The sequence below is a fragment of the Carassius gibelio genome, chromosome A14 (genome assembly GCF_023724105.1).
Source record: "Carassius gibelio isolate Cgi1373 ecotype wild population from Czech Republic chromosome A14, carGib1.2-hapl.c, whole genome shotgun sequence".
NCBI lineage: Eukaryota > Metazoa > Chordata > Actinopteri > Cypriniformes > Cyprinidae > Carassius > Carassius gibelio.
This window is the reverse complement of record NC_068384.1, coordinates 22,628,301-22,640,059: the sequence shown is the minus strand read 5'-3', so window position 1 is coordinate 22,640,059 and position 11,759 is coordinate 22,628,301. Positions and strand designations below refer to the sequence as shown.

Genomic DNA, 11,759 nt, shown 5'->3' with positions numbered 1-11,759 from the left:
AATAAAGTGAATCCACCCATCATAAAAAGTACCTCACAAGGCTCCCGGGGTGAATAAAGGCCTCCTGTATCGAATCGATGTGTTTGTATAAGAAAAAGATTGATATTTATAACTTTATAAACCGTAATCTCCAGCTTCTACTGTCACGCTGTCAGTCTCTGTTTCCCTGGGTGTCCACTAGTGAGCTCACTTCCCCTTAGGCACTTCACCATAGGCACTATAATTCCTCTAGTCTGGTCCTGTCTTCACAGTCATTGCACTCCAGTTAATTGCACCTGGTGCAGGAAATCTATTGTCATTAGTCTCCTTATAAATACCTGTCTTTCCCTGTTGTTTGTATGGAATCCTTACCCTTTGTATGACCAGTCTTCTCGTCTCCCGAGATTTACCCTCACCTTCTCGTCCTCCGAGTTCCTGTTCCTTTCCTTCCTGTTCCCTCTTTTGTTTTGTTTGTTTTATTGGACTGTTTATTTGGATTACCCTTATTGATCAGTAAATCTTACCTGCATTTGGATCTCTCCCTGTGTCTCTGGTCGCGAAACGTCATAGAAGGACTCCATCAAAGAAAAGATCCAGCGGTATGTCTGCTCCAATTTCCTCCCCAGCCATCAAGCGGGAGAGGAATGGCTTTGAGGGTACTCGCCTGGTAGTGTTCTGTGGAACCAGGGGAGGTCGCTCAGGAGTTAGTGATCGTGAGGAGGTCCGGCAGCGATCTCCACTGTGGCCTCCCGTTGATCCGGGGTTCGGATGGGAGCCGCCGTTTCCCCATTATGGACAGAGATGGGAGAGGAGGCAGTGCCGCTGTGCATGATGGCCGCCAACCCAGCGCCGCTGTGCAGCATGGCCGCCAACCCAGCACCACGAGGCAAGATGGAAGCCAGCCCCACACCACAGCACAAGATGGCCGCCAGCTCAGCGCCACAAGGCAAGATGACCGCCAGCCCAGCGCCACAGCACAAAATGGCCGCCAACCCAGCGCAACGAGGCAAGATGGACATCAGCACAGCACCACTGTACAAAGTTGTCACCAGTCCAGCGCCACGGTGGAAGATGGCCGCCAGCTCAGCGCCAACGCTCAAGATGGCCGCAGAGACATTTTTGGATTATTTCTCCATGTTTTCAAAGATCCTAGCGATTCCCAAAACTGTTCACATCACGTCTGCTGAGCCAGTACCACAGTACAAGATGGCCACCAACCCAACGACACTGTACAAGATGGCCGCCAGCCCGGAGTCACTGCAGAGGATGGCAACTACAGTGGACCTTCCAGAGTCGAGTCAGGTGCCCGTTGACTTTCCAGAGTTGAGTCAGGTTCCGGTTGACCCTCCAGAGTCGAGTCAGGTGTTCATGGACCCTCCAGAGTCAGGGTTAGTCACCGTCGACCTTCCAGAGTCAGGGTTAGTTACTGTTGACCTTCCATAGTCAGGGGTAGTTCCTGTCGATCTTCCAGAGTCGAGTCAAACTCCAGTTGACTGTCCAGGGTCGAGTCAGGCTCCTGTTGACCATCCAGAGTCGAGTCAGGCTCCTGTTGACCATCCAGAGTCGAATCACGTTCCAGTTGATTCCCCAGAATCAAGTCAGATTCCTGTTGACCTTCCAGAGTCGAGTCAGATGCCCATTGACTTTCCAGAGTTGAGTCAGGTTTCCGGTTGACCCTCCAAAGTCGAGTCAGGTGCTCATGGACCCTCCAGAGTCAGGGTTACTCACCGTCGACCTTCCAGAGTCAGGGTTAGTCACCGTCGACCTTCCAGAGTCAGGGTTAGTCACCGTTGACCTTCCAGAGTCAGGGCTAGTTCCTGTTGACCTTCCAGAGTCGAGTCACGTTCCAGTTGATTCCCCAGAATCAAGTCAGTTTCCTGTTGACCTTCCAGAGTCGAGTCACATGCCCATTGACTTTCCAGAGTTGAGTCAGGTTTCCGGTTGACCCTCCAAAGTCGAGTCAGGTGCTCGTGGACCCTCCAAAGTCGAGTCAGGTGCTCATGGACCCTCCAGAGTCAGGGTTACTCACCGTCGACCTTCCAGAGTCAGGGTTAGTCACCGTCGACCTTCCAGAGTCAGGGTTAGTCACCGTTGACCTTCCAGAGTCAGGGCTAGTTCCTGTTGACCTTCCAGAGTCGAGTCACGTTCCAGTTGATTCCCCAGAATCAAGTCAGATTCCTGTTGACCTTCCAGAGTCGAGTCACATGCCCAATGACTTTCCAGAGTTGAGTCAGGTTTCCGGTTGACCCTCCAAAGTCGAGTCAGGTGCTCGTGGACCCTCCAAAGTCGAGTCAGGTGCTCATGGACCCTCCAGAGTCAGGGTTACTCACCGTCGACCTTCCAGAGTCAGGGTTAGTCACCGTTGACCTTCCAGAGTCAGGGTTAGTCACCGTTGACCTTCCAGAGTCGAGTCACGTTCCAGTTGATTCCCCAGAATCAAGTCAGATTCCGGTTGACCTTCCAGAGTCGGGTCAGGTGCCCATTGACTTTCCAGAGTTGAGTCAGGTTCCGGTTGACCCTCCAGAGTTGAGTCAGGTGCTCGTGGACCCTCCAAAGTCGAGTCAGGTGCTCATGGACCCTTCAGAGTCAGGGTTAGTCGCCATCGACCTTCCAGAGTCAGGGTTAGTCACCGTTGACTCTCCAAAGTCAGGGCTAGTTCCTCTGGACCTTCCAGAGTCGAGTCAGGTGACCGTTGAATGTTCAGAGTTGAGTCAGGTTCCGGTTGAACCTCTAGAGTCTAGTTAGGTGCTCGTGGACCCTCCGGAGTCAGGGTTAGTCACCGTTGACCTTCCGGAGTCAGGGTTAGTCACCATTGACCTTCCAGAGTCAGGATTAGTCACCTTTGACCTTCCAGAGTCAGGACTAGTCACCATGGACTTTCCAGAAACAAGGCTAGTCACCGTTGACCTTTCAGAGTCAAGTCAAGTCACTGGTGATCTTCAAAGACAGAGTCAAGTCACTGGTGATCTTCAAGGACTGAGTCAAGTCACTGGTGATTTTCAAGGACAGAGTCAAGTCACTGGTGATCTTCAAGGACTGAGTCAAGTCACTGGTGATTTTCAAGGACTGAGTCAAGTCACCGGGGATCTTCATGAACAAATGCAAGTCACCAATAATCTTCATGAGCTGAGTCAAGTCAACACCGATCTTCTGGAATCCAGTAGAAACACCATAGGATTACCAGAGTTTCGTCCTCCCGTTGGTCTGACCACACGGTTGTGGTGGTCTTCTGCTCCACCCTGGGGGACCCCGGCATCGACCACAAGGACATGGTGTTCTTCTGTTCTGCCCTGTGGGGCGTCCGTCCCGACCACATGGAGGTGGTGGTCTTCTGCTCTGCCCTGGGGGGCTTCCACCCTGACCACAAGGATGTGGTGGTCTTCTGCTCTGCCCTGGGGGGCTTCCGCCCTGACCACACGGTGGTGGTGGTTTTCTGCTCCGTCCTTGGAGGCTTCTGCCTTGACCACACGATGGTGGTGGTCTTCTGCTCGGCCCTGGGGTGCTTCCGCCCTGACCACAAGGATGTGGTGGTCTTCTGCTCTGCCCTGGGGGGCTTCCGCCCTGACCACACGGTGGTGGTGGTTTTCTGCTCCGTCCTGGGGGACTCCGGCCTCGACCACAAGGAAGTTGTGGTCTTCTGCTCCGCCCTGGGGGGCTTCCGCCCTGACCACACAGTTGTGGTGGTCTTCCGCTCCGCCCTGGTGGGCATCACGTGAGGTCCTTCAAGGACGTATGTTTTTGTTTTCTTTAGTTTTTTCTGTCTGTTTCCTCCTTTGGACCTGGCCCTCCGTCCCTCCCCCTGATCCTCCGCCGGTCCACCTCCCTCCTGGGTTTCTAGTCTGTGTCTGTTGTTCTTTCCTCTAGGACCTGGCCCTCCGTCCCTTCCCCTTATCCTCCGCCGGTCCACCACCTTCCTGGACTCCTTGTTTTGTGTTGTACTTCTCTTGTCTCTGTCTCCCCATTTTACCTGGTTGTCTTGTCACTGTCTCCCCATTCTACCTGGTCCTCTTGTCTTTGCGTACCATGTTATCTGGCCCTCAAACACTTTGAGAAGCTGGAGCGTGGGGACGGGCCCAAGCACAGTCTGCACATGCGCATGCACTAGACGCACAGCACACAGCGTGAGTGTCTGAAGCACACCTTTACCTGAGCTGCTGATCTCTGAATCACATCCACACGGCATAGAACAGTGTCTTAAAACTTTGAATTCTTGCTGTTGCAAGGTTAGAGTAAAAACGATGTAGTGAATACGTGAAGCTCATCATGCAATGACTCACTAGAGAATCACAATAGAGATTTGTGTGTCATACGGTGACTTATTTGTTACTCATATTTAGGAACGCTAGATCATAAAGTCTGCATTCTTTCTGTGTGTGTCTATTATGTTAAGCATTATCAGCTTGCTGGAACTTGTTGAAAACCAGAGCAGGAATCTGTGATCTAGTAATTCTTGTATTATAATTATTCTCAATAAATACAGATTGTTGCAGTGAAAGCAGTCTTCTGTTTCAAATACAGGGATGACATATCTTTAAAACCCTGAAATGTGTTTTAATACCATGCCATGTGATTTTATTTAAAGGACACACTAAATGATAATTATTCACATCTTCTAAGCATCAATTCCATAATCCCTCATTTCTTTGATCAAACATTTCAACTTCTTTGACTTAAGATCAAACGAAAGCTTACAGGCCCTACATTTAGCTATAAAGTGTGTTATAGCGATATTATAAGTGGAAAAATTAGCAGCTTGTGTCAGAAAAGGCTAAATGTCTAATTCAGATTTTGTTGGGTTAAAGTAAAAGTCAAAAGTTTTGATGTTAGAAGAAAACTGCATTTTGATTGGCTTAGAGTGTAAAATCAATCTCTTTAATTACTGTTATGAAAAACTTTATTTTATTAAACATTGGTACTTTGTAACGGGTTACATATGGGTAGTCATAATCAGTTATCATTTGGGCACATCTCCAGTGGTGCGACAAAAACCGAGCCCAAATGGCTTACATTTAGAATTATTCCTAAAAAAGAAACCTTACAAGACGATGGTTTGGACTCTCTCTGCATGGACGCACTAACGCACATGTACAGTGTGTGAAGCCTTCAGAAAAGATTTAAAATAACTAACCTCTCTATTGAAATGGTGAAAAAAAATCATGATTGAAATACATGGACATATGGAGAAATTAAAATGATTCAATATTGTGTTATGGTATGTGCAATATAATGCATTTCTTTAATGACAACATTGCAAAAAAAAAAAAAAAAAATGCTGCATCAAATATTCAACAAAGTCCTGCAAGTACAATATTATTTCCCAAACACACGAGAGCAGGACAGCGGGTCAGTGGTATGTGATTGTGTGGCTCCTGAAAGTGCGTTAGATAAAGCTGTGATTCAACATCTGCACATTGTGAGAACAAAAAGACATTTACAGTCAAAAAAAAAAAAACATTGTGGCCTGAAGTCTGTTTGTTTTGTCTTTTTAACAAACGTGAGTTTGCAGAGTTTTACAAGGCAGAAAAGATGAAGAAAATGCCCTTTCACTAAATGTGACACATCTAATTAAAATAAAACTACAAATGAAGACAATTCAAACTGAAAGTCAAGATCAATTTCGAACCACCATATTAACAAATTAACAACAAGCCAAAGCAAAACGAATAAGAAACTTAAAAGATACTAAAAGGGGTATTGTCAGGCCAGAAAATCGTTGCAAATTTGTAGCCCAATTTTAAAAATGCCTATTTTGTCAACGTAACATTAAAATCACACCACACTCTTTACTGCAATAATAATAATATCAATAATAACAATATCAGATGCTCAAAATATCAGTTATATCATCAAGTATGGGCGACAGGATATGATGTCATACTCTAGGGCTGTTTTCATCCATCCACTTCTCTTATGCTGGAGGGTTTCTGTTTCAATAAATTATTTTAAATAACAATACATTAGAAAGGTTAAACATAACGTACTCCACCTTCATTCAACACAGCAAACCATGGCAGTTTTTATCTTTATATTGAGACAAAAGCTCAATTTGTATGGAAGCCCGTTTCTGCCACTGAAATAAAAAAGGCTATTGCGACTTTTTTTTCCACAGAATTGTGAGCTAAAAACATACACTTCTGACTTTTTCTTGCAATTCTGAGAAAAAAAGTCCGAATTGTGAGATAAAAAGTCGAAATTATTATTATTTTTTTATTCAGTGGTGGAAACAAGCTTTCATAAATGTGTGATGTATGGACCCTGTATTGGTCAAACATTTATTTATTTTTGGTCAGAGTTCACCAAACTTCAGGACAGAAGCGGGTGACTACCTCTTTACTCTTTCCAGTGTTTGTTTAGATATGATTATTCCTCCCATCTAAACCATTTTGGGACAAGATGGACACTTGTGCCATATTAATTGTGTAATAGCTGATGGTTCTCCAGCATATTTCTCCCTATGGGGCCATTAAACTAAAGAAACAAGTAAATCAATGACAACTGATTAATATGATTACAGACATCCACCTTCCATTGAAGACTGATAGTTGGTAGAAGACTCCGTCTAGAAAGCAGAGCAGCGTTCGCTCTTATCCGCAGGCTTTCGCCCAACATTGAATCTCGGCTTGAACGAATGCTCTGTGATCAGCTGATTTATTTCGTTCTGTTTGTAAGTCGCCAGTTTTTGAGGGAGCCAGGGTGCTCTGGGTTCACCCTTAGCTCCTTGAAAATGTCTCATACACGCCCGACTTATTAAATACAAAACCTCTGCGATGTTCAACAAGACACAGACTCCAGACACGGCCAGCATGAAGACAGTGAAGACGGTCTTCTCTGTGGGACGCGACACGAAACAGTCCACTGTATTGGGACAGGGGTAAGAGTCACACTTCACAAGACGCACCATCTTGATGTCCGGATAGATCGAGTAAAAAATGTACAAGAAAACCACCTCGAAAATGATGCGGAAGATGATGCTGATTATGTAAGTCCACCACAGAGCACCGGTGATCTTGAACCTCTGGCTCTTGATGTTCTCCAGGTCCTTGGCGTTCCCTCTGCCGGAGATCTTGAGGATCTTCTTCTCGATGTGCCGGCGGTGAGCGATGTGCATGGCCACCAGCAGGGCCGGCGTGGACACCAGGATGAGCTGCAGAGCCCAGAGGCGGATGTGAGAGATGGGGAAGAACTGGTCGTAGCACACGCTGTTGCAGCCGGGCTGCTGGGTGTTACAGGTGAAGCCCGACTTCTCATCGCCCCACACGCTCTCGGCCGCCACCACCAGCACCATGATCCTGAAGATGAAGATGACCGACAGCCAGATGCGGCCGATGCCTGTCGAGTGTCTGTTCACACCGCTGATCACCGCGTAAAACGACGCCCAGTTCATGCTGGATACGAGGACTAAAGAGAATAAGAAGCAAAGCACAAGGACTTTAATCAATGTGTTCTTGACCGCTTCAACTCCGCATTAACTCTTATTAACCAGTCAGGTTTGTATACACTTGGAAAAAATAAAGCTTCTTTGTATATATATATATCAGTTTTGGGTACATTCACACAGAGACCAGTCACTAATCAGGTGACTATACTGTAATTACACACACTACTGAGAAGCCATACAGCATTTGAGCATTTAATTTACAAAAATCATTTGTAAAAAGAAGTGTTTTCTCAACATTTTAACATTTTAACAATATTTTAGTGTTTTATTTTGACTGATGCTAATTTAAAAATATTTTTTATCTGATGTAACGTTTAATGTCCTTCATGTTAATAACAAAAAATGTAATACATTTTCTTTGCATTTTTATATCAATATTTTACAAGATTTAATTACAAGAAATTTAATCACAGTTACTTCTGATGGAATTACATTAAATACTGGGTAACACTTTATTTTAAAGGGTCCTTGTTACACGTTACATGTACTTACCATTATAAGAACAATTAATTATGCATAATTACATGCAAGTAACCCTAAACCAAACCCTGATCCTAACCCTAACCATATATTAAGTATATCTAGTTAATAAATATTACTCAGTACTTAAATATATAATTACACTGTAACAAGGAAACCTTAAAATGAACCAAATACGTTATAGTCTGTAAAACAATAACCTTCTCCCTTTAAATGGTTTGGTCAGTTCAACAATAATTTATGCAATTTTACATTATTCATTTGAAAGAAAATCAGTTTCATGTCTATCAGTATATTGTTCAAATACAGAATTTAGAAAAGTAATTAGTATGTTAATTAATGCAATACTTTTTACAGAGAGTAATTAGTACATTAATCTAAATACACAAATGTAATTAGCTATAAATTAAATTTTTTTTAGACTAAATTAGCACACACACACACACACACACACACACTCTGTGTATGTATATATACATGGTTTGGATTTCTTTAATCCCATTTATCCATTTGTATTTTAAAATGTAATTCCTTTACTATTATGTAATTATATGTACTTATACAGAAAATGTCACAATAAAGGGTAAAACATTGAAGCCTTTTGATTGGCAATATGTGTAGTTCGGATGTCGCACACAACATGGCTAAACACGTCAACCTTTAAACTTCCAATAACACAAAATTCAAGATTAACGTAATCCCAACAAATAAAACAATACAACGCTAAATAACAGATCTTTTCTGACACTAAATTCTGAATCTGAAGAGTAATTTACCAGGTTCAGCCCGTGAGAAAGCAGCTTATGCTACCAGCTCCAAACATGAAGAACAACAGACAGGGGTCTTGGCATTTGGACACTTGGTTGACTGAAATCACAATGAGTTGTGGTTAATCTGGAGCTGGTTAAGAGCTTGGGCGATGGTCTAGCACCGCATGTCGTCACCTGACACAACACAACCTGGCCAATAGCAAGCTTTCGCTTGGCCCACACAACAACTCCACATATGCACGAATACTAACTGTGATCAGAGCAATTCAGGACATCTGTATAAACTATATGATATATCTTAAGTCCAACTTGCAACAAGGATTTAAATTTTATGATGTGCTCCAAAAATAACTGAACGAATACTGAGCAGTCAAATGAATGTTTCCATGTTTGATAATGGTATATGAAAAGAGTGATTTACCTTCAGCTGAGATAATATAGAGACATTTCCAGGAAACAGCTAATGGCCTCGCTAAAGATCAGCATGCCCTTTGCAAATGCAAAGGATTTACGCGCTACTAGCCACAACCCTGCACCATGGCTGTCATATGCACTCGTATAACCCATTTATAAACAATGCTGCTCTTTATGGAGGCTAACAAGACTCTTCAGAATTCAGATCAAATGCCTTGATTTCCACCCACCCGGGGCAGAAGAAAGAATCTGTGTGGACACAATGAGCAGCAACATTATTCATTGTGCCTGGCAGGGAGAGGAAATGAGGGGCGTTACTGAACCGCGCTCACTTTATCAAACACAGCACAATTTATCAAAGAAGGGCGAGCTGTCAAGAAATTACACTGTCAGGGTTTTGTGTATTTCCAGGTTCAAACTCTGGTGAAATCTTTCAGTTTATGTAAACACAAGATCTGAAGATGGGACACCAGTAAAACAATTATTTGAGCCTTTCTGCATACTGTTGAATAGCTCTAACACTAGCAGGTGAATTCAGGAGAAAATAATCATTTCACAAGGTGGCGATTTCATATGAATTTGAACATTGCGAATCATATAAAAATGCATTTATTTATTCATTTTTTAGAGAAAGTTACGCATGAAGGTCCTCCCCTAAACTGGGTTGCAGGTCTTGCAGAGGTCTTAAAAAGTCTGTATTCAACCTTCTACAAATTAAGTCCTTAAAAACGTCTTAAAACGTCTTTTCTGAGCAGAAAATATTTATATAATTTATATAATCATGGAATTAAATGTCATGATCCTGACTTTTTCCTTCTTCCTCTCTTTATCACACATACACACACACACACACACACACACTCACTCACTCTCCTATTAGGCAAAAACCTTTCCCTCTGTTCCCCCTGCTTCCTAGATTAGCTCTCCTACTTCTTTCCTCCTCCTTTCCCCCTTCTTTGCCAGATTATTCCACGATTCTCATGAACATCAGATGTCTTCGAGGGACTGGTTGAAAACGTATTCTGCTCCTCCATCCTGGATACTTTGGACCCTCTTCAGTTTGATAATCACCCCAACAGATCTACTGATGACGCCATGTCTCACATCCTACACACTTCCCTCACACACATTGATTAGCAATAACAGGCACTATGTAAGGCTGCTATTTATTGACTATAGCTCAGCTTTCAATACTATAGTCCCCATCAAGCTGGCTTCTAGACTCATGTACCTCGGCCTGAATTCTTCACTCTGCAACTGGATTCTTGATTTCCTCACCGGCAGACCTCAAGTGATGAAAATAGGCCAGTACACCTACACCTCCAGCTCCATCACCCTGAACATAGGAGCCCCACAGGGCTGTGTCCTGAGTCCACTGCTCTACTCTCTCTACACACATGACTGCGTGTCTTCCCACAGCTCCACATCTATTATCAAATTTTCGGATGATTCTGTTGTTCTTGGCCTCATTCACAACAATAATTAGACTGCATACTTGGATGAGGTAGAGAAATGAATATCATGGTGCCAAGACAACTGTCTCTCTCTGAATGTGAGCAAAACTAAAGAGCTGATTGTGGACTTCAGGAAGAGACAACAGGAGCCCTATGCACCTCTTATGATCAGTGGGATCCCTGTGGAGAGGGTGAGCAGCTTCAAGTACCTTGGTGTAAACATCTCAGAGGACCTGACTTGGACTACACACATTCAAACTCAGCCAGACAAAGAATACCATCTGCGACAGCTGAGAAAATTCAGGGTCTCCCCAGCAATCCTGAAAACTGTCTATTCAGAAGCCATAGAACATGTATTGACTCAGTGTATATATGTGTGGTATGGGAACAGCTCCAGTCAAGACTTCAAAGCCCTGCAGAGAGTTGTGCGCTAAGCTGAGCGCATCTTCAGGTCAGTTCTCTGCTCTCTATAGGACATCTACCTCAAACACTGCAAAAGCAGAGCTGTTAAAATCATCAAGGACTCTATCCACCCCAGTAACTAACTTTTCGCATTGCTGCCATCTGGTAAACGCTGCCGTAGTCTGATGGCAAAAACCGAGAGACACAGGAGGAGTTAGTTTCCCTACCCCAGGTCATCAGGCTCCTAAACTCAAAACCAGCCTCTTAACATCTTTATGTCTCCACTAATACTCACTTTATTAGTAAGACATTCATCATTCACTACCTAACATTGACATACTGACAGTGTCAACCTGTTTGCACATTTGCCTCTTGTACATCCCTGGGTATCTTAATATTTAAGAATACAGTGTACTTTCATGCACATTATTTTCCATTCTATATTTAATTCTACAGTATACATCTTTTTTATATTTTATTCTTATATTTTTGTTTACTTTTATTTCATTCTTTCATAGCTATATTTATGTTTATTTTCATCTATGTTGTATCCTTTAATAATTGCACTGTCCATGAAGCGGACTTGACTCACATTTCACTGCTGGATATATATGCTTTATATAATTGTGTGTGTGACAAATAAAAATCTTGAATCTTGAACGTCTTTCCTAGTCGTGTCCTAGTCCTGTCTGGTTGGGTATTGCTGCTTAGCTGGTTTTCTTATCTGTATTTATCCTTTTGTAAGCCCTGTGCCCACCTAGCCGGTTTCTCGAGGCTGCAAGCACCAGTGTCCCTACGGTGTGTCTGAGAGTGAACTGAGAG

The 11,759-nt window shown here is 43.5% G+C and overlaps 1 protein-coding gene across 1 annotated transcript; it reads right to left on the bottom strand.

The window, feature by feature from the left end:
* Positions 1-4,870: 4,870 nt before the first annotated feature.
* On the bottom strand, positions 4,871-9,182 carry LOC128026893 (gap junction beta-1 protein-like). Its single transcript, XM_052614159.1, has 2 exons — positions 9,089-9,182; positions 4,871-7,377 (listed from the first exon to the last, which is right to left on the bottom strand). The coding sequence occupies exon 2, from the start codon at positions 7,361-7,363 to the stop codon at positions 6,539-6,541; it is 825 nt and encodes a 274-aa protein (XP_052470119.1). The 5' UTR covers positions 7,364-7,377; positions 9,089-9,182; the 3' UTR covers positions 4,871-6,538.
* Positions 9,183-11,759: the final 2,577 nt, after the last annotated feature.

Excerpts from the sequence above, each read along its gene's own strand:
- LOC128026893 (XM_052614159.1), bottom strand. The coding sequence starts at position 7,363 with ATGAACTGGGCGTCGTTTTACGCGGTGATCAGCGGTGTGAACAGACAC.